The 23089-nt window shown below is 37.7% G+C and overlaps 2 protein-coding genes and 1 long non-coding RNA gene across 4 annotated transcripts in view; 1 reads left to right on the top strand and 2 right to left on the bottom strand.

Moving 5' to 3' along the window:
* The window catches only part of LOC131533836 (uncharacterized), a 59084-nt gene extending 48902 nt beyond the window's left edge, over positions 1-10182 (bottom strand). The window contains 3 exon segments of the mRNA XM_058766268.1: positions 1470-2174; positions 3684-4388; positions 9563-10182. Coding sequence (XP_058622251.1) covers positions 1470-2174; positions 3684-4388; positions 9563-9572 — 1420 coding nt within the window. The 5' untranslated portion in view covers positions 9573-10182.
* A 141-nt stretch (positions 10183-10323) lies between these two features.
* LOC131534059 (L-fucose kinase) lies at positions 10324-22889 on the bottom strand. 2 transcript variants are annotated; one of them, XM_058766699.1, is made up of 23 exons: positions 22288-22885; positions 21747-21898; positions 20994-21044; positions 20799-20921; positions 20568-20640; positions 20301-20398; positions 20110-20190; positions 19841-19960; positions 19598-19769; positions 17793-17899; positions 17613-17714; positions 16951-17124; positions 16467-16540; positions 15931-16289; positions 15639-15855; positions 15392-15558; positions 14448-14675; positions 14152-14295; positions 13836-13955; positions 13484-13671; positions 13308-13407; positions 10891-11114; positions 10324-10638 (listed from the first exon to the last, which is right to left on the bottom strand). In XM_058766699.1, the coding sequence occupies exons 1-23, from the start codon at positions 22367-22369 to the stop codon at positions 10537-10539; spliced, it is 3258 nt and encodes a 1085-aa protein (XP_058622682.1). In that variant the 5' UTR covers positions 22370-22885; the 3' UTR covers positions 10324-10536. The 2 variants fall into 2 exon arrangements, with proteins under 2 accessions (XP_058622682.1, XP_058622680.1); XM_058766697.1 differs by having other exon boundaries at positions 15639-16289; positions 22288-22889.
* Positions 16145-21779, top strand: LOC131534091 (uncharacterized). The gene is made up of 3 exons (XR_009269305.1): positions 16145-16279; positions 20992-21072; positions 21641-21779. It is a non-coding gene; the product is annotated as an uncharacterized LOC131534091 (long non-coding RNA).
* Positions 22890-23089: the final 200 nt, after the last annotated feature.

Here is a 23089-nt window from a genome sequence, read left to right as displayed (position 1 = left end):
TTCAGGGACATTTATAACGGAAAGGACTCAAATTACAGTTTTAGGGAGTGCCTGGAGTATAGTGCAGATGCAAATCATCAAGATTTGAAACTTTATAGATAAAAGACCTTATTTTTGGGGGCCTAAGAAGGTGCAATTTTTTAAAATACCCCTCACTTTCAGGTCGATTTTCTCTGGTGGCAGAGCAGATAAAAAGCTAAAATTGTCTGAGATACAGTGTAAGTCCTCTCTATGGTAGCATTCTGCTGTAAAATTATCAGTTTGAGATTCTTCCAGGGCTGCGTTATCCTAATAGGCAACATGGGCTGCAGCCCAGGGCCCCGAACACTAGGGGGCCCCCGAGTCAATTCTCTTTTGCATTTTACCGTTCTGTATAATACGGATTCGTACCGTAGGCCCTATTTAAAGCATCCGTTTGTCCCGTATTTGCAGGTATATGCCGTATGACCACCTAGACCATACAAATAACGAATGAATTATTCTTTTTCCAAAGCATTGTTTGAATTGCGAACGTAGCTGCTCCAGGAAGGCTTTAAGACGAAGCGGAATCCTCTGCCGCCTAGTCGCTCCCGCTTCACAGCGAGCGGGTCTCGTGTTTTGATTTCTGCAAATCAGTTTGGTCGAATGCAAAGGCGTGATTATTGATCGTGGCGAAACATACAGCTAGAAAAACATAATATCTAGGCTACCTTTTAGTATTTGCAATAGTTGGACCGAGGCTATGACATAACCTTCCTTTATACATGAAAGCTTCAAATTCTATCTTTGGGTTTAAAACCAAATTTAACCCCTTAAGTGTAACCCCCCTTTTTGAAAATAAACTTGAAAGTGCACTATTTAAAGTTAAATTGTTATAATTCATGAACGCTTTTGAACAGAGACCTAAGGTTGGTCTCTTTTTAAAGAAGACAATCAGCAGATTATTGCAGAAGTGAAATCAAATTTACTGTAAAGAAAATGTACTGTACTATTTTTATTTTATTTTATATAAAATAAATATTTTACAAAATAGGTTTTAATCCAAATTTGGCATAAAATTAAAGCCATATGTCTAAATAAGTCGTGTTCCAAATTTGAAGTTGATATAAAAAGAAATTGAGGTTACCATGCAATTTTGTTTAGGCGTTATACTACAAACAGCCACCGGGTGCCATCCAAACACCATTTAATTTTTTTATGCATTTTTCTGTCACAAATGTATAAATTTCTCTCTCAGTATTACTCCTATCACAAAATACCTCAGACCTTTCCGATGATATGTATTTTGTCAAGATTATAAAAAGTTTTGATTCTATAAGACCATAATACATTTGGAATATGACACCTCCCACTGAGGGGGAGGAGCCCACTAAAAGATTTGAAGTCTCTCAAGGATGTCTATCTTCCACATGAAAACAGACAGAACAGAGAAACACAGAGCAGAATAATAAAACACAGCGGTGGCTGCACTATGAAGTATGTTGACTCACTCATCTGTGATCTGATGTTTTCTCTCTGTTTTTTCATCCTCTTCATTCGTTCTTCTGCTCTCTCTTCCTCTGCTCTTCTTCTCTCTTTCATCTCCTGTAAAATCTTTCTGTCTATTTCAAAATGGCAGCCGTTGTTTTGTGCCACTGTCTCCTCAATCTTCTCCAGCAGCTCCTTGATCTGAGTGTGGTCACTCCTGTTCTGATTGTTGAGAACATGATATCTGTTCCCACATTTGTCCAGCAGCCGCCTGAGATCCTGCCCTTCACTCTCAATGTGCTGCTCTATAGATGTGTCTAACAGAGAGTCTCCACAAGTGAACAGCACTATAGTGTGACTCCAGACTCTCTCACCGAGAAGATCCAGATGTCCTTGCACTGCTTTTCTCTCAGTCTCTTTAAATCTAGTGTCCACACGTATGCTCAGCAGTACAGCTTGTGGTCCTGGAGGACACATAGACACACTGAGCACAATCTCCTGCTTCAGTAACTCAGGACTGTCCTCTACAGTTTCATCCATCCACCATCCTGGAGCTTCAATGACAGTGATGTGTCTGTCTGCTACTTCTCCATGTCTCCTCACACACTGAGCAGATGTCTTCAAGTCAAACTCCTCTCTGCCCAGGATGAGGTTTCCTGCTGAACTCTTACCAGCATCTCTATACCCCATCAACACAATCCTCAGCTCTGAGAGACGTTGTGCGTCATCTGCAACAAAGACAAAACACACTGATCTGTAAATAACTGCTCTAAAGACATTTAATAAGTCAATCCATCTCATTTGGTCAAGAAATTCTAAAGTTGGTTGCTCAACCATGTTGGATTTTCTTGATTTTGTTTATATATATATATATATATATATATATTTACTTTTTTTTTTTTGCTGCATGATTATCTGTATCGTATGTTAGTAATTGCAAAAACACCAGTTTTGCATCATGGTGTTCTATGTGTCATCGGCCAGAACAACAACAACAAAAAAATGATCTTTAAAGCACATTACAAGGTATATTAACATAAATAAACATTTTACATATTCTTGCTCCTTAGCCTTATAATTTAAGGCCAAATGTAATGATCAAGATTACACATTCAGGGACATTTATAACGGAAAGGACTCAAGTCACATTTTTATGGACTGCCTAGAGTATAGTGCAGATGCAAATTGTTCAGGTTTGATAGATAGATTAAAGCTTATTATTGGGGGCCTAAAAAAGTGCAATTTAAAAAAAAAAAAGAAAGAAAGAAAAAAACTCACTTTCAGGTCGATTTTCTCTGGTGGGGGAGCAGATAAGAAGCTGAAATTGTCTAAGATTCAGTGTAAATCCTCTCTATGGTAACATTCTGCTGTAAAAATTATGAGTTTGAGATTCTGCTAGTTAAATAGCTAGAAGAAATCTGGGGGGAAATATTTAGACAAGAATTTAAAAGGTTTAAGACATACTTGAAATAAAGATAAATGTTTTATCAAGTTCTAGATTAAGTTTGAGGATAATACTCATAAAACTCTATTTTCTGCAAGCTTTTTTCAAGGTAAATTAAAAATACATTTTAGTTTTCACAATTCACAATGTGTGTAAACAGTGTGACAGCAAAAACTTGTGTGTGTGGTCAGCTGCCACAGAACAGTTGTCCACTATGGAGCCTCTGCAAATGTCCAAAGGGGACCCAAATAACCAAAAATATCTTGTGAACTGTGACTCTAAAACAATTAGCCTACCGTGGTTAAATCAAGTTTAAAAAAATACCAATACAAAGAGGTAAACACTCAAACACATTAGGGAAATTAATAAATGATCAAGCAACCTCCATCCACCCACTTGAGATTGATTGATCCTAAAATGTCTATATAAAATAAGTCAGGGACAATGCAGTCATTATCTCTAAATAATGCTGACAGGGTTATCAGGACCCCAACGTGACACTGAACCTGTATGTTTGAATTAAAAATGATCATGAAATGCTAAGCACAGGTTTTAAGTATTCTTGACCAATAAACACCAGAAACATCAGCAACATTTGCTGCTGGATTGATAATGTCAGGAAACATGACCGTCATTTTAACACTGATCCAACAAAACCCAAGAGTCTGGAAACTGATGTTCTTTTTCTCTCTCAATAACGTCCATCATCCACATGAAAACAGACAGAAAAGAGAAACACGGAGCAGAATAACAAAACACAGGTGTGGCTGCACTATGAAGTATGTTAACTCACTCATCTGTGATCTGATGTTTTCTCTCTGTTTTTTCATCCTCTTCATTCGTTCTTCTGCTCTCTCTTCCTCTGCTCTTCTTCTCTCTTTCATCTCCTGTAAAATCTTTCTGTCTATTTCAAAATGGCAGGCGTTGTTTTGTGCCACTGTCTCCTCAATCTTCTCCAGCAGCTCCTTGATCTGAGTGTGGTCACTCCTGTTCTGATTGTTGAGAACATGATATCTGTTCCCACATTTGTCCAGCAGCCACCTGAGATCCTGCCCTTCACTCTCAATGTGCTGCTCTATAGATGTGTCCAACAGAGAGTCTCCATGAGTGAACAGCACTATAGTGTGACTCCAGACTCTCTCACCGAGAAGATCCAGATACCCCTGCAATACTTTTCTCTCAGTCTCTTTAAATCTAGTGTCCACACGTATGATCAGCAGTACAGCGTGTGGTCCTGGAGGACACAGAGACACACTGAGCACAATCTCCTGCTTCAGTAACTCAGGACTGTCCTCTACAGTGTAATTACTCCACCATCCCGGAGCTTCAATGACAGTGATGTGTCTGTCTGCTACTCCTCCATGTCTCCTCACACACTGAGCAGATCTCTTCAAGTCAAACTCCTCTCTGCCCAGGATGCTGTTTCCTGCTGAACTCTTACCAGCTTTTCTATAGCCCATCAACACAATCCTCAGCTCTGAGAGACGTTGTGTGTCACCTGCAACAAAGACAAATACATTCAATAAAAAGTCAGTCTATGTCATTTGGTCCAAAAAATTCTAAAGTTGGTTGCTCAATCATTTATTTATTTATTTTTACCTATATGTATTAGTAATTGCAAACCACCAGTTTTGCATCATGGCATTCTTTGTGCCATGGCCTACGAAAAGAATTATACAATATGAATAGAAACTTCAATATCTCAGCTCAAGAAGGTTGTAGTTCTTGTAATGAATGTAATGAAATAAGGCATAATGTACAGTCATTAATGCCAAAAAAAAAAACACAAAAAAAACCCCACCAAGTTCACTGATGTGATGCAGAGCCTGGCTGTTGGTTTGTATTCTAATCCATGTACATGAAATAAGTACAGTTTAACACACTGATGCAACATAACCCAAGAGTCACTGGAGGCTGGTGTTGGTTGGAGTTGGTTTAGTCGATGTGAACTAGTGCCTGAACACTGAAGTAAAGTCCCTCTCTGAATGGGGGGTTACTGAAGTACTTAGATTGGTGTAATACACCAATAAGCCCCAAGAAGCTGTTATTTACAGTGAATTTATAACAGCTAAGGGGCGAGGTTAAGTACGACCTAAAACCTCCTTAGCTGTTATAAATTCCCTGTAAACCACGGCTTTACGAGGCTTATGGCTTTCATAAAATGGTCATTCCATATATGTAGCAAGGTAAAATGCCGAGCAGCACACAGACATTAGAAAAATGGCTCATCTTACCCCACTCTCTTCCTACTGTAAATAGGCCTACTCTATCCAATAATACATATAACTCATTTCATAAAATTTTTTAGTTAGGCAGTGATTTTATACTTGTCATTATCACAATATAAGAGTGATTCTTAGATTCCAAATTAAACCTTGCAGCTCGTGACGATACATTGATGTCCTAAGACACGAAACGATCGGTTTGTGCGAGAAACTGAACAGTATTTATATAATTTTTTACACCGCAATGTCCAACCATCCTGAGCTCATCCACAACATCCGGCGTGTGACACGTCCACTGTTTCTTTTCAGTTATGATAAATTTTCTCATTTATCTCATGATTTCATATGAAGCTTTTAGTTGATGTCACTGGTGTGACCTATTTATTGTTAGGGAAATGTAAAAAAAACTATAATACAAATGGATTAAACTACTTAATTTAGTGAGTATACCATGATTGACAACATGTGGCTTGATACCTTGCAGCAGACATTTTGTAAAATGCATTTTTCATGAAAATTGTCACTGGTGTTACTGTCACTGGTGTTACCTTCCTTATGGATAACAGCAGTGACGATCAGTATATCAGGTCTAATGTGTGTAACTGGTGTTACTGTCACTGGTGTTACTGTGCTGTGGTACTGTGTTCCACTTTTTTTGGAAATAGGCTCATTCTCCAACTCCCCCAGAGTTAATAAGTTGAGTTTTACCGTTTTACCGATGCAATAGCACTTTTAGCATAGCTTAGCATAGATCATTGAATCCGATTAGACCAGTAGCATCGCGTTCAAAAATGACCAAAGAGTTTCGATATTTGTCCTATTTAAAACTTGACTCTTCTGTAGTTATATCGTGTACTAAGACCGGTGGAAAATGAAAAGTTGCGATTTTCTAGGCTGATATGATTAGGAACTATACTCTCATTCCGGCATAATAATCAAGGAACTTTGCTGCCGTACCATGGCACAGCAGGTGCAGTGATATTACGCAGCGCCTGAAAGTAGTCCCCAGCTAGGTACCTAGTTATAATATAGCTGGGGACTACTTTCAGGCGCTACGTAATATCACTGCGCCATGGTACGGCAGCAAAATTCCTTGATTCTCAGCACATAGAGACTCTTTCACCTAGATATCACACTACAGAGACTGTGTCTGTTCCCCGAACTAGAAGAGCAAACTATCTTAAGAGTAACTATTTAATTGATGTTCAACAAATAAAAAAATTATTCAATACAGAGATGATAAAGCTATGTACAATTACAATCATAACCCAGAATCCCATAGACTCCCCATGTTAAAATGCCCAACTTTACAGCAGAAAAAAACATGTTTACAGCCTGGTGCAAAAAATGATTTTGGTCTATATAGCAAATTTTGCCCTTCATGACAACTGTGAGGGGGGTGAATTTTTTTAGAACTCATCTGTTTAAATTATATTGACCCTTAAAGTTCTGCATAATTAGAGCGTGGCCAGTTGAGTGACAGGCGAATTATTTCGATATCTAACACATTAGATCAACACATTAGACTTTTCTGAAATCCCTAAGATGTTTTCTAACCACACCAGAAGAAATAATGTAGATATTATGCCCAGAGGAGACATGCCACACCTATTAAGTGTTTTTGTGCCCCCCAAAAAAATTCTGCCTGAATTTGATAATCTGGGACAGGTCACTTTATAATCTGGGACATATGTATTAGGCCTAAAAAAAGCCTATATTCACCATACTTTATGCATGCCAAACACAATATCACCAATAGCTCCCTTCATTTTACTCTCATTCCATTGGTTTAGCTTCTTCGTATTTCTCTTATTTCCTCTCTCTCTTCCTCGCTCTTTCTATTTGCCATATCTTTTCCTGACGCTGTGGTGCCATTGCATTTTGTAATACATTTCATTGAGTTAATTAAAGGCCATGAATATTTTCATATTTTAGCTGACTTAATGACTGTGTCTGTGGGGGTGTGTGTGTGTGTGTGTGTGCGTGCGTGCGCGTGCATTTGTGAACAGAACATTGTGAACTGGCCTGGGCGCAGATCCCCCTCCTGCTCAGTGATTTGAACCGTTGTATTTACTAAACTAACTGGGAATTTGGGAAATGAAATTAACAGTTTAATTCATCTTGATACCTTTGCTTGCTATCGGAATATGTTTCCCAGATTCCATCTCTGTAGCATCTCTCTAGCTAGCTGCTTTAGCTAGCTGCTAGCTACTGTGAACGTGTGCTAATGTTATAACCTCCAGAATTAACACCCATTTGTCATTGTGGCGTATATTAACCCTTGTCATTAGATTTATAAAGTCCCTAAATGCATATTTCCCCCATTTGAAGACTGTCCCAGATTACCCAAAGCATGCTGTCCCACATTCTCAATCATATTTGATAATGTGGGACAACAAAAAAATGTTTGAAAGAAAAAAAACTAAAACACATTTTCAACACTTTAATACATATTTTGTTGCTTGAATAGATCACAAACATAATTTGACAACAATTTGGAACATTGTCTTATTTATGACAGATTTATGTCCTTAACATTAATCTAGTTAATCTAGTCAGAATCCTATGTCATTGACCTTGTCATGCAGTTCCCAGGGGAGCTTCTTGATTGACAAATGCCCCGCCCCTTTCTGTGGAATCACCCCCATGAAGTCATGTGATTTTTGTCACATGACATCCATGCTAAAATTATAGTAAAAGTCCTGTTGACTAAATTTGATTAGAACAGGAAATAAACACACTGGAGTTTAGGTGTCCCAGATTACCCAAATTCACCCTACTTTTAAAAGCAAGTATGTACTTTTACTTAAGTAAAAATCTGTTTTAACAACTTTCACTTGTAATGGAGTAGCCTAGCTAATATTTGGGACATTCTAAAACGCTTAACGTGAAAAACGCTTAACGTGGCTTAACGTACCTAAACATCGACCAGGGAACCCCAAATTTCTGTCAAACCTTACTTGTAATAAACACTAACTACTGTCAAAAGAACGAGCCCTTATTCCACAGATAAAGTGAATAATTTCACGTTAAGCGTTTTCTCCCCCATAGAAGTCCATTATAAGGAAACAGCTTAATGTGGCTTAGCGTACCTTAACAACGACCGGGGAAAACCAAATTTCTGTCAAATTTTACTTATGATAAACACTTTCTGCTGTCAAAAGAAGGTCTTATTTAGCGTATAAAGTGAATAACTTCATGTTAAGCGTTCTCCACCATAGAAGTCTATTACAAGGAAACAGCTTAACGTAAGGTATAGGCTACCTTAGCAATGACCGGGGGAAAACAAACTTCTGTCAAATTGTACTTATAATAAACACTTTCTGCTGTCAAAAAAAGAGCTCTTATTCATCGTATAAAGTGAATAATATCACGTTAAGCTGTTTCCTTATAATGGACTTGGTGGAGAACGCTTAACATTAAATTATTCACTTTAGACGCTGAATAAGAGCTCGTTCTTTTGACAGCAGAAAGTGTTTATCATAAGTAAAATTTGACAAAAATTTGGTTTTCCCCGGTCGTTGTTAAGGTACTTTAAGCTGTTTCCTTATAATGGACTTCTATGGGGGAGAAAACGCTTAACGTGAAATTATTCACTTTATCTGTGGAATAAGGGCTCCTTCTTTTGACAGTAGTTAGTGTTTATTACAAGTAAGGTTTGACAGAAATTTGGGGTTCCCTGGTCGATGTTTAGGTACGTTAAGCCACGTTAAGCGTTTTAGAATGTCCCTAATATTTGACCATATTAGTACTTTCACTCAAGTTGTACTTTGTCCGCCTCTGACTGTATGTTTGCCAGTATGTTTGAATACTAAACAATGTACATGAAATAATCCGTTTGAAGCATTCTTGACCAACAAATGTATGACTAACAATGTATCGTTCATTAACGGTGTTCAGCTTTTAAATCCGCGGTAAATATCATCCATATAGTTAATAATGTCTTGCCTGTTTTTCATAATACACAGAGAAAGAGAGCGCATTTAAGTGTCGTTGCAAATCAGATCACAAAGAATACGCGATTATATTCTTAAACCAAGATTTAAAAGCCTTATCTTTAGACTAATATGAAAATGAAACCGTGAACAGTGTAATTAAAAGTATAACCCTTTACAATAAGGTTCAAATTTCAACATAAGTTAACTTGAACTAATTAGGCTACCTAATTAAAAATACTGTTCATTTCAGCATTCACTTTATAATATATGACTAAAATCAAAAGTTTGTATTATTATTTAATGGACCTGAGATAACATGATCTAACAATGAAGTTAGGCTATATTTCTTTATTAACTATAGAAAACATAAACGCTGTAACAGGTGTATTGTTTATAGTTAGTTAATCCATTTGCTATCGTTAATTAATATGATCTTATTCCAAAGTGTTACAAAAGTAATGTTTACTATGAGTGAAAAGGAGACAATTTTCAAGAGAATAAATGCTTACCGAAGTCCATTTTACTTCAGTCGGAGTTTCACAGTATTAGTCCCACCAGCAGACCAGTCTTTACTTTCAGTTTGACCGTAAGCACAAAACTTTACAGCAGTCGGCACGAGAAAGTGTCGAGAACAATTTAGACATTCAGAAAGTAACCTAAACCAGTCTCTCCTTCACAAGTTAAAATTGAATTAAAATAAGTGGATACATTAAGCACTACTAAACAAGCTATAAACTTAAGATGAAATCCATGGTTTTAACCTGTTGTCTTTAAGTCAAATCTCAGTGATAATATATCTTTTCAGGTATAAACTTATTGTACAGTTGTAGCTACACTTTGGACATAAGACTCATTAAGAAATAGAAAGGTATTATATACTATGTACATATTATGGGTAAACACTTGTTGGAGGTGTGTACATTTGCAATAGAGCTCTGCAGTCCTCCCTTACCTTCACAGCCTGCTAGTTCTGGACAGTTGCATAAACTGTCCAGCTAACTAGTAGTGTTGGGGAGTAACTAGTTACATGTAACTGAATTATGTAATTGGATTACAAAATAAATGTAACTGTAATCGGTTACAGTTGCTAAGAAAAAATGGGTAATTAAATTACATTTATGTATTTATGTGAAAATGTTAAAACTTGCAAAGGGGGGGTTACATCTGTACATTTTCAAACACATACAGATTTAATCGATTCTTTCCAAAACTGCATTGACTGCAATAAAATATGAGACACCACTGCTCTTTAGGAAGCAGAGTAGTAGCAGACATGTTATTTCATCTTTTATTCTCCATCTAAGTACTTGTATTTTTATACAGCCAATAAACGAGTACAAGATCCAAAGGCCAGAGTACAACATGGCAACTTTCTTAAAATAATAGTTTAAACATAGTTAAAACATATGAAATGCAAATACTAATAAATGTTACATTTACAGAAATAACACTAATTTAATTGATATTTACAAGGCACTCAGATTTATGTCATCTGCTGTTGTTCAGGATGTTCAGAGCTCTTCTGAATGATTGAGATCCCATCCATATCCAGCTCCACTGAATGAACACTGAAGGAACCAATGCCCTGTCAAACACAACAGCAGAACCAACAACATTCAGAATTTTACCATTGAACCATTTATGTTTTTCCGTTTTATTTATAGGTAAATTAAAAGTTAGGTCATTTGTTTTAGGACACTAAACACACACAGAAACCGTTCAGAGACCATGAAACCAGTCACCTCACAGCTTAGGGTTAAACACAACCTTCTTCACATTTCGTTCTGTACACACATGTTCTCGTTCTGTAGTGACTGAAGCAGTTTCTTTGACTCACCTGTATGTTTGTGAGAATCTCTCTCACTGCTTCCTTCTGCTGCGGCTCACGGGTGAGTAAGAACAGGAATCCTCCTCCTCCTGCTCCTGCCAGACTCTGTCCTAAACTCAGCGGCTGAAGTGCGTTCATCATGAATCTCACGGCCGCCGGCTCACAGCCTGGAGCCATCAGCTTCTTCTGCTGCCAGTATGTGTTCATACACTCCCCCAATCTGACGAGAGATCCTGAGAGAGAGAACCAAATAAAACAGGGTTTCTGCAGGATTTTTAAGCTCAAATTTAAGACCTTTTTAAGACCTGCACAAATAAAATTAATACCATATGATCAGGGTAGGGCAATGTCTATGGTAAACTATTAAACTGTAAAATGACTGTAAAAAGCATGATTTACAGTTCAGATATAAGTGTTCAGGAAAACAAAACGTTTTATAAAATGATACACTTCACATTTCAGCCTTTAAACCATTTTTTAAGAAAATGGATGAGTCAAAAATATTAATTACATTAATTTAAACAAGTATTAGCAATAAATTATTATATTAATTAAATAACATACAAACACATTTTACTGTTTAGATTTTTATAATGAATTATCTTCTTATTGACCCACCAGTTCACATTTACAGCTCTGCGTGTTTGCAGGGTAAAAACATGGGTCGATTTTCACATTGGTCTGAACAAAAAACCTAATGTTCCTGCAATACCGGAGGCTGCAGTTCTAGGACCCTATTTTTTGGGACAGCGCTATCTACTCCAACGGAGGAGACCTGATTCAAACATTAAACAAACAAACAGATGCAAAGACTAGATCCATGGAAACTATTCATTTTTTATCTTTCCATCTTATTTTTAATGTAAGAGCTAGCGTGAACCATTTGAGGGGGAGTCAGCAATCTCCATTTAGCCTTTTTAGCTGTGCAAAACAGTTCATTGTGATGCTGGATGTTGTAAATTAGTATTTGTATTCAAATTATTTTACATTTATTGAAGTACTAATAATCACACCAATTTGTACCGCAAGTGTTTTACCATTTACTGCACTTTAAGTTTGTCATACATCAGACATGAAGCGCTGCGGCTAATGAACTGAAGTCTCTTACAGACACAAGTCTTTCTTTCCAAGAAAACTGAATTTAAAACCAGAATATATAGAATATATTGAAATAAATTAGGTTAAATATTTCAAGAGGGTTACCAACGGGTATGTTTAGGGTTAGGAGTTGGTTAGGACAATAATTAAGTGTATACAATTAAACAACTACATAATTCCTTAAAAAATAATAATATACAGAATTGAATAGCAAGTGCTATAAAATAGTATGAGCCACTAATATTTGGTCATTTAGAAGATGCTTTTATCCAAAGCGACTTCTAAATGAGGACAATGGAAGCAATCAAAATCAACAAAAGAGCAATGGTATGCAAGTGCTATAACAAGTCTCAGTTAGCTTAATGCAGTACACATAGCAAGGTTTTTTTTTTTTTTTTTTTAAAGAATAGAATTAGAATAGAGAGTGCTAGAGTTAGAGGGTCAAATAAAGATGGAAGAGATGTGTTTTTAGCCGATTCTTGAAGATGGCTAAGTACTCAGCTGCTGGGATTGAGTTGGGCAGGTCATTCCACCAGGAGGGAACAGTTAATGTAAAAGTCAGTGAAAGTGATTTTGTGCCTCTTTGGGATGGTACAATAAAGCGACGTTCACTTGCAGAACGTAAGCTTCTAGAGGCACATAAGTCTGAAGTAATTAATTTAGGTAAAGGGTGCAGAGCCAGTGGTCGTAGCTATTGGTAGCCAGTGCAAATTGATAAACAGAGGTGTGATGTTCTTCATTCTTTCTTACATTATTTTTGGCTCATTAAAAATTAATCTTGCTGCATGTTCTGGATTAATTGTAAAGGTTTGATAGAACTGACTGGAAGACCTGACATAATACATACATACAAAAAATAAATAAATAAAATAATTAAAAAAAAATATATATATAGGGTCCTAGAAATCCGGTTCTGAAACTACAGCCTCTGGTATTGCATGAATACACTACTCACAACAACAGCCTTATTGAACATGCGCATTCATTCTCTGCCAGCAGGAGGCGCTTTCGAACGGTTTCCGCGGTAACAGCAGAACACAAAGCAGCACGGGACTTTGAAACGTGCTGCGCTCATATTTATTTATAGCTTTTTGAAGTTTAATTGTCACATTAAGCTGCATCGTGATTCTGGTCTGTACCCAAATTTAAGACCTCTTGAAATCATAATTAAGACTTTCTTGTACAATTTAAGACTTTTTATGACCTTAAATTTGATAAAGTAAATTTAAGACATTTTAAGACTTTTTAAGGACCCGCGGAAACCCTGTAAAAGAGTCAACTGAAATATCATAATAATATTATTATTAATAAGAGTTTCTCTCTCTCACCGTCTCTGCAGGCTTCGGCACACTCCTCTGCATTGGTCACCAGCTGCTCTGCGTTCTGTACGATGGAGGGTAAACGTGCGTACCAGCTCCGCACCACGTCCTGCACACACACAGTGATCCAGTGAAACACAACACAGTGTTCATGAAGTCTGAGCGTCACCATCAGCCGCTCGTACCTGCAGCAGGTTCCGCGCTAAACGTGTCTTTCCAGTGTAAACCAGAAGAAGATGCTGCTGCAGGATAGACAGGAAGTCTTCAGTCAGAGAGAGCTGTTCTACTTCCACTCTCAGCGGTAACTGAGCTGCAGATCGGGCCAGTTTCACTCCTCCAAACAGCCCACCAACCTGGTCCTGCCATCCTCCACCTGAAACACAGCAACAAAAATCAAAAATACAACATTCCTTCAAATTCAGCTTGTTAGAAAATTTTAACTCCTGTTCAGTCAAGTTTCAAAGCCCAGTAAAACCCTATATTTGTCTAGAAATGATGTGATGTGTCCCATTATGAGAATAAAAACATCTCTTGTACCAGTGGTGAGTATCTGCTCCAGATAAAGCACATCATGAATGAGAGAGTTTGTGTCGTAGCTCCGTCCTGTACATCTGTACACTGCTGCAAGAGCTGCACCTGCCAGGATACTGCTGGTGCCTAGAAACACACACAATTTAATTATGATTTTTTTTAAAAATTATATTATATTTTATTACTATTTTATTATCTAGATGTCATTATACATTACAGTTCTGTCTTTTGTTCCCATTTATATGGAGATGTCTTGAGTGTGTTAATCCTAAAAACTATTACTGTATATTTAAACAGTGAAGTTACTCTGTGATTTACGCACCGAGACCAGATCCATGTGGCAGTGAAGACCAGCTGTGGATCTCCAGTCCACCACCCCAGCGCTGTAACAGCTGCTCTTTCAGAGAGACAGGAGACGACACACACACCAGCTCACTGCACACACACACTGCTTTCAGCAGAGCACCTACAACACAAACACAAAATTTTAATTATTTACAGATATTTGTACATTTACGTTCAACATCGAAACATTCTTAAGAACAAAAATGTGTTGTGCACTGTGTTGATGTTTCAGACTGTCAGATCTCACAGCATATTCAACACTCGTCCTCTCACCCGGAGCGTGAGGCTGGCAATAGTCTTCCAGGTCAGTGAGATCCTCACAGAGTGTTTCTGTGGAGATGCTGCAGGCCGGTTCACCGCTGCTACTGACCAACAGCAGACGAGGCTCTGGAACGCGCCGAACTCGAGCACCAATCGGACGTTTCCCATCCACCTTGATGGCCACATTGACCACCAGTCCACCATGTTCAAACGCTATAGGAGGAGTGTCACTCCAGCCACCTGACGACGCATTCAAACACACTGTCAAAGACCCAAGAAAACCTAAATCCTTTTGAGATGAATTTTACTCAACATGAAGAGAAATTTACTGCATTTCAAAGAAATTCAAAATAGGAAAGGCATTCTGGAAAATGAAGAACACTTACGTTTTAGTCAACAAAAGATAATCTATTAAACAGAATGAAATATATAAACTAAATACATCTGCACTACTGTTGAAAAAGTCTCTTATGCTCAGCAAGGCTGCATTTATTTGATAAAAATGCAGTAAAAACTGTAATATTGTGAAATATTACCACAATTTAGTATAACTTTTTATATTTGAATAGATTTTAAAATGTAATTTATTCCTGTGACGCAAAGTTGAATTTTCAGCATCATTACTCCATTCTTCAGTGTCACATGATCCTTCAGAAATCACAAGAAACATTTCTTATTATTATCAATGTTGAAAACAGTTATGCTGCCTAATAGTTGTATTCAGGATTCTTTGATGAATAGAAAGTTCAAAAGAACATTGTTTATTTGTAACATATTCTAAATGTCTTAACTGTCACTTTTGAGCAATTTTGTATTGCAATTCTGCATTCAGTTTAAATTCAAAAACTGAACCTCCATTTAAAAAGGCATTCTCGGTTCAACTCCAAATGCCACACATCACTGACAAACAAACACAGAACTCAATGATCAGCTGAAATGAAGAAAGCTGTTCACACCTGACAGATCCAGTCGAGCAGGACACTCCACTTCCTGCCACTCGCCCATGGGCGGCATTTCTCCTCGACCAATGAACACAAACTCACGCGCTGACATCACTGCCTTCCGCAGCAGTATCTGTCCCGCCCCCTCATAATGCCTGGCGGCTCTCACCAACAAATCTGGTCTTTAGAAAGCAGCGACAAATCAAACATTCTCAGGTTACAACTCTCAAATTTATACTTTTTTTTTTTTTTAAGTTCTGACCTGCTGAGCCAGTGCTTTCTTTGATTGGCCAGTTCTTGGACACCTGCAGGTAAGTTTCCCTCTTCTAGGAGCTTAAAAGCAGGAGCCCATGATGGATTCGCCGCTGGACCGCTGCGCAAACCACCTTTACCCTCTCCAGCCAGACAGCCGAGGACATCAGCGATACAGGCGAGACAACGAGCCGCTACTCCCAGATCACCACTGCTGCCTGCAGCCACTGAGAAAACAGCAGAACCATCAGTATCCTCAAAACTCAACATATGCAAACCACTGTTCACCTTTTGCTCCTCACCAGAGTCCAGCACCTGCAGTAGCTCCTCCTGCTGGCCGGCCAGAACTGCTGCTCTGAAGAACGGCAGTAGACTGAGATTCATGTGGCCCTGCAGAGCGTCCACGGCTCTCCTTCGACCCACACTGAAGAACAGCTCTTCTCTCCAGCGCAGCTCCGTCTGCTGGTCCGTCAGGATGAGAATATCCCTGAGCGAGAGTCTCCAGGCTTCCCTCCAGCTGTCCAGACCACCAGCGCCACCCAGAAACCAACAAACACCCTCTAGTCCAGCGGGTCCTGAATGTGGCATGAACACTGGGAACAATCGGGCGTCCAGCAGACAGCATGACTCGGTCCTCTCAGGTCCCCAAAGGTACTGAGGCCTTTAACACACACACACACACACACACACACATCTGTTAGACACGCTATATGAAATGGTGACAGTTTTAAAAATTAAATGTGAAGTCACTTAGGCAGCTTAGGCTCTTCCTGTATTCGCTGCAAAAATCAAAGTCAAAAGTCTTACAATGTGAGTTATGAAAGTAGAAATTTCTTACTGTATTCCAGTCCGACTGTAAAAATCAGTCAATTTTTGATTAAGGAATGATGCATTGACATCTTCAGTGCAGGCCTGGGTGGAGATAAATAGTGTATAATCAGTGTTGGGGAAATTAACTTAAAAATAATGCATTATATTAATATTGCATTACTCCCTAAAAAGTATCTAATTGCATTACTTAGTTACTTTTATGGAAAGCAATACGTTATGTTGGGGACAGCTGTCAGTCAATAAATGGGAAAAAGTAACTGTCGTTACTAATTTGAAAAAGTAACATATTTTCAAGTAAAATAAAAAGTAATGCATAAGTACTTTAATAGTTACTTAGGAAAAGTAATCTGATTACGTAACTCGCCTTACTTGTAATGCATTACCCCCAACACTGTGTATAATAAAATATGTAAAATTAGCATAAATTCTTATTTATATTGTTCTCAAAATTATAGAAAAAATTAAATGTAAGTAACAGGCTCTAAACTCACCTCTAAATTGTCATGAGCTCCAAAAGCTGTGAACACTGTTAACTTTAACTCTCCCAGCATCACTCGATGACCCTGAATGATGATGTCACTGGACAGGGGTAGTCGCTGGACGCAGGATGATGAGGTCAAATCAAGCCCTGACAGCAGGCACCCAGAATGCACCTGGACTGGACCCTGCGATTGACATTGGCACATTTTGATAACTGTATTATTCAGGCATGTGATCAGCTAAGGACAAAAAAAAGAAGGAAAAACTGTTTTCCCGCCATTCAATATAATAATAATAATAATAATAATTCTTCATAATAATAAATCATTTTTCAAAATAATATTTTATTATTACTTAAATTAAACAAATCAATAAAATATATTACTATTTCAACAGTATTACTGGTACTGTACAATCAAAAAACATTTAGAAATTATTAATAGTAATAATACAAATTTTGCTTTATACAATAACAGTAAATGTGGGTCATACTTTTCAGGATGGAAAATATGAAAATCTGTACAAATATGGAAAAACCACACAGACAAATATTCACAACATATTTCATGTCATGTTTATAGAAACAGGATATTCAGTGAGAATGTTTTTGGAAGTCTTGATTTCATATTTTTAAATAGTTAATAGACTAAGATTAAGTTAAAACTGTCCAGACCTGTAGGTGGCAGTGCTGCACAACAGCTCCTTCTGATACATGAACATCTCCTTCCAGGACACTGTTAATCACCCTGCTGCCTTCTGCCACAGACTTCACATCCTTTAAAGAAATTGTTTTGCAAAAAGGTTAAAAAGGTTTATTAAAAAAAATCCCACAGATGTTCACAACATTTCCCACCTGAATATGAGAGAGAATCATCGTCTCAGTTCCAGTTTCTGTCAGACGACTGACATGTTCCCGACCCGACTGAGTCAAATAATCATAGCGACCATCTGGAATGTACACTGGAAACAGACAGAGGCTGTTCAGAATAACATACTACTCTATACTTACTGCTTCTGCAATATACAGTATGCATACTGTGAGTATACAGATTTTCAGTATGCATGGAAAACCCATGTAGCCTACATTTAACCAAATACTGCATTATATAGTATATAAAGAATACAAAAGTGCACATTGCATTTAAAAAGTATAAAAGAGAACATTGCATATAAACTGCATACATAACTGGAAGCATAGTTTCACTATGCTCGCTCTGGGTGTGTGTGTGTGCTCACTTGGATGGGTTAAATGCAGAGCACAAATTCGGAGTATGGGTCAACATACGTGGCCACACTTCACTTTCCCTTTCAGTATCCAATATACACGGTACTGTATTCAGTAGGCTAGTTTTCCAATCCCAAACAGACTTACAAGACAAACAGATATATATATACAGTGAGGAAAATAAGTATTTGAACACCCTGCTATTTTGCAAGTTCTCCCACTTAGAAATCATGGAGGGTTTGAAATTGTCATCGTAGGTGCATGTCCACTGTGAGAGACATAATCTAAAAAAAAAAATCCAGAAATCACAATGTATGATTTTTGTAACTATTTATTTGTATGATACAGCTGCAAATAAGTATTTGAACACCTGTCTATCAGCTAGAATTCTGACCCTCAAAGACCTGTTAGTCTGCCTTTAAAATGTCCACCTCCACTCCATTTATTATCCTAAATTAGATGCACCTGTTTGAGGTCGTTAGCTGCATAAAGACACCTGTCCACCCCATACAATCAGTAAGAATCCAACTACTAACATGGCCAAGACCAAAGAGCTGTCCAAAGACACTAGAGACAAAATTGTACACCTCCACAAGGCTGGAAAGGGCTACGGGGAAATTGCCAAGCAGCTTGGTGAAAAAAGGTCCACTGTTGGAGCAATCATTAGAAAATGGAAGAAGCTAAACATGACTGTCAATCTATGGGCGACTGCACTGTATTAAGGAGAGGATGACCGGGGCCATGTATTGCGAGATTTTGGGAACAACCTCCTTCCCTCAGTTAGAGCATTGAAGATGGGTCGAGGCTGGGTCTTCCAACATGACAATGACCGAAGCACACAGCCAGGATAACCAAGGAGTGGCTCTGTAAGAAGCATATCAAGGTTCTGGCGTGGCCTAGCCAGTCTCCAGACCTAAACCCAATAGAGAATCTTTGGAGGGAGCTCAAACTCCGTGTTTCTCAGCGACAGGCCAGAAACCTGACTGATCTAGAGAAGATCTGTGTGGAGGAGTGTGCCAAAATCCATCCTGCAGTGTGTGCAAACCTGGTGAAAAACTACAGGAAACGTTTGACCTCTGTAATTGCAAACAAAGGCTACTGTACCAAATATTAACATTGATTTTCTCAGGTGTTCAAATACTTATTTGCAGCTGTATCATACAAATAAATAGTTAAAAAATCATACATTGTGATTTCTGGATTTTTTTTTTTAGATTATGTCTCTCACAGTGGACATGCACCTACGATGACAATTTCAGACCCCTCCATGATTTCTAAGTGGGAGAACTTACAAAATAGCAGGGTGTTCAAATACTTATTTTCCTCACTGTATGTATATATATATATATATATATATATATATATATATATATATATACAAAATCCAGAGAGAAAATGAAAGGAGAGATAAGCAAAAAATAGTGAAACAGTACACATTGAGATGGAGGGTCCCCTGAGGGTCCTCCAAAGCACAGCTCGGCCGCTCCTCACTACTGCCCCCTGAGGTCCGGAGGGTGAAGAGCAGCCTGTTCTCTCTCCATTGATGAATTCATGCTCTGTCAGGTCAGAGCAAAGGCACAGCAGAATATCCAGAAAGAGAGATATCTGCAAGAGAGAGCAAAAATGAGAGGGAGAGACGAATCAGAGAAAAAGAACTACAGTGTGTATGTTTTTACCTCAAGCGGTAGAGCGCCCGAATCCATGCCAAGATACGTACAGCCATCCAAAGGTGATGTAACATGAGTCTGTAAGAGTTTCTCTGCCACAGTCCTAGAGAAAAACACCGGGCCGGAAACCTGAACACCACAGAGACACATTTAATAAGCATCACAAAAACAATTCAACATGCAACCCAAACATCCAATGCATCTTTAAACAAAGTAAATGTATGTGCTTTGTTGTTATATACACATATAGCAACAAACATTACCAAATAAATTCATACCAGGGGTACTTTCCCATCAGGCAGTGCAGCACAGCTGATCTTCTCCTTTGAGCCTTTATAGATAATGTTACATACTCTGGCCTGTAAAAAGCAAAAATTTGAAAATTATCAGAAAGTGATACACAAGTGCAATTAAAAAAAATAAAAAAATAAATTTGTAAAAAAAAACTCCCTAATATTCAATAACGCACCTCTGCATCAGTGAGATAGACGCCATGATTAACAGCAAAACTAACATCACCTGGCAACGCCACAACCCGAACCCCTGAGAACCCGTCCCATGAAATCACTGTACAGAAAATCAATAAAAGACATTAATAAAATCAACAGTGAAAACATCTTCCTGAAGTGTTTTTCAAGATGCTAACATTGTCTGTACAACAGAATTAAAAGGCAAACGCTTTTTTAAATATCTGGTTTGTGCATTAGATGTGTGATTTATATAAATATTAGCTCACGCTGTCGTGTTGGAATATTCAGGATCATATCAGTGCTGCACACCCAGACGCCTGGCGGAGAACCAGCGCAAATCTGAAACAACAGGATGTTTCACTAAATATGCATTTGCATAATAATGCACTCATATATATATATATATATATATATATATATACACATTTATATGTAGAGAGAGAGAGGTGCATGAATTCATGTACATTTGTGTGCGCATAACTGTGTGTTCTGCTCACCTTTGTGGACAGACAGTCCAGCAGCAGGTCTAAACAGCAAACGGCTCCTCCTACAGCATCTGATGTCTGTGCAGGCATCCAGCAGAAAGCCCTGCTGCAGCCGTCCCATGGGAAATCTCTGCCCTAAAAACACACATACACCTATTAGCACGTTTAAGAATCATCTTCATCTACAATGCTTTTTTTATTACAGACCGTGTGAAGGATGAGAATGTGAGCTTCATCCAGGACATCTGCGTTCACCACCTAAACACAAACAAACAAGCATGTTCAAGTATGTTTTAAGTATGTTTCCTCTAAAGCACACTAATGGGAAAATAACAACAATAATAGATCAAATAAAATCATTTTTCAGTTGTTTTTGGATCTTACATTAAATTCTGTCTTATAAAATAAGAGTATTATATATATTTACACTACAAATCAAAAGTTTATTAGAAAAATTAAGATTTTTTTTTTAAGTAGTCTCTTATGCAAACCATGCATTTATTTGATCAAAAATTCAGTAAAAACAGTAATATTGTAAAATATTGGTATTATTAAATAACACTTTTCTATTTAAATATTTTGAACAGTAATTTATTTCTGTGATGGCAAAGCTGAAATTTCTGCAGCCTTGTCTTCAGTGTCACATGATACTTAAAATATTTTAAAATAGAAAATGGTTATTTTAAAAGTTTCACAATATTGATTTTTTTATTGTATTTTTTGACCAAATAAATACAGCCTTGGTGAGCATGAGACTTTTTTCAAAAATATTTAAAAAAATATATTATTCCAAACATTTGAACAGTAGTTTAAATCTTTAAGGATCTTTATTTTATCCCATTTGTATCCTTTAGTTTCAAGAAATTCCTTCGGCAATCCTGACACATCCTTTAGGATTCCTCTCCAAACGTTCAACCATCTGCACACACACAGAGCCGTCTAGAGTAAAGTGAAGCTCACGCTGTATCCAGCTCTGGCGCTCAGGTGCTCTGCAGCCACCAGCAGGGCGTTCAGCGTGGCCCCGCCGCTGCCCAGCCGGGCGTGAGGGTCAGGAACGGTCAGCAGCAGAGCATCCGCTGGGAGAACACCCCGCTTCTGACGCACCTCCAGCTCTGAAACACACACAAACCTCCATGAGATTCACCTACACCTGGTCTGGAGATCTGTTAATGCGAGCTAGACCCTTATAGACAGTAATACCACAGTACTTTGATGGCATCAGATGATAATACCATAGTAATTTGGTATATAATGTGGCACCTAAAGACACTTTAAAGACTACTTTGGTATTACCATAACATAAAGTCCCAAACAACCCAGAGTAATACTTTTTTTGTAGTTTTCTGTGCATTATCTTAATGTTCCATGACATTTCAAGGCTGCCCAAATGGATTCAATAAAACCTCAAAGACGACAAGAATTAAATAACGTTAATGTAGATATATTCTCTCTTTTTAATAAATAAGCACAGACATACGATGAGAATAAATGATGAACTCACCTCTCTGGAAAGCATAAACACTGTCTTTGTGTTGACATGTGAGCACGATAACTGTCCACTTCTGCAATCCTTCATCTGCCATGCTTTATTTCTTAATCTGTGCCAACAAACTCACGCGTGCAAAGAGCAGAAGCGAACAGCGCCCAGATCCGAATTATTCGCCATCTGTCACTGGATTACAACTCAAATTAAACGTTAATTACCTCATTCGTGCTCTTCGACCACAAGACAGTGAACGCAACACTTCCGGACTACAAAACAGCTTCTGGACTACAATCTGACTACAGGCACGGTGCGCTGGGAAATGTAGTTTGACGCTAAACAAAACATTTTGTCAAGTTTTAACAATATTTACATGAATATGGTTATGCAGATAGCAACGAATTAAATCTGTTAACAATGCCTAATAATATGGTTGACTTAGGGTACCTAAAACTAAACTTTAAAGAACGGAGTAAAAAGCGATTTTAGGAAGAACTAGAGATTTCTTACCTGAATCATTTTTCGTGGAAATTACAGTTTCAAAAAATAATTTTGTCTTTTGATTAAAAAAGTTTGGCTCTTGCTTAAAGCATAAATATATATATATATATACACACATACAAATTAACAATTTCTTACTCGAATACTACATTTCACTTGTTTGAAACTAACAAAAAGTAAGAAAAAGATGGAGGCGGCTTACCTGAAATCAAATCTGCTTATGCTTTGAATCAAATAAGCTCACTTTTCATAGACTTCAGCTTACATATTGTCAGAAACAGCCAGTATGAATGTAACATGCATTTCATAAATATAAAAA

The sequence above is a fragment of the Onychostoma macrolepis genome, chromosome 25 (assembly GCF_012432095.1).
Source record: "Onychostoma macrolepis isolate SWU-2019 chromosome 25, ASM1243209v1, whole genome shotgun sequence".
NCBI classification, from domain to species: Eukaryota; Metazoa; Chordata; class Actinopteri; order Cypriniformes; family Cyprinidae; genus Onychostoma; species Onychostoma macrolepis.
The sequence above is the reverse complement of the archived record's forward strand: the minus strand, read 5'-3'. Positions and strand labels throughout refer to the sequence as shown.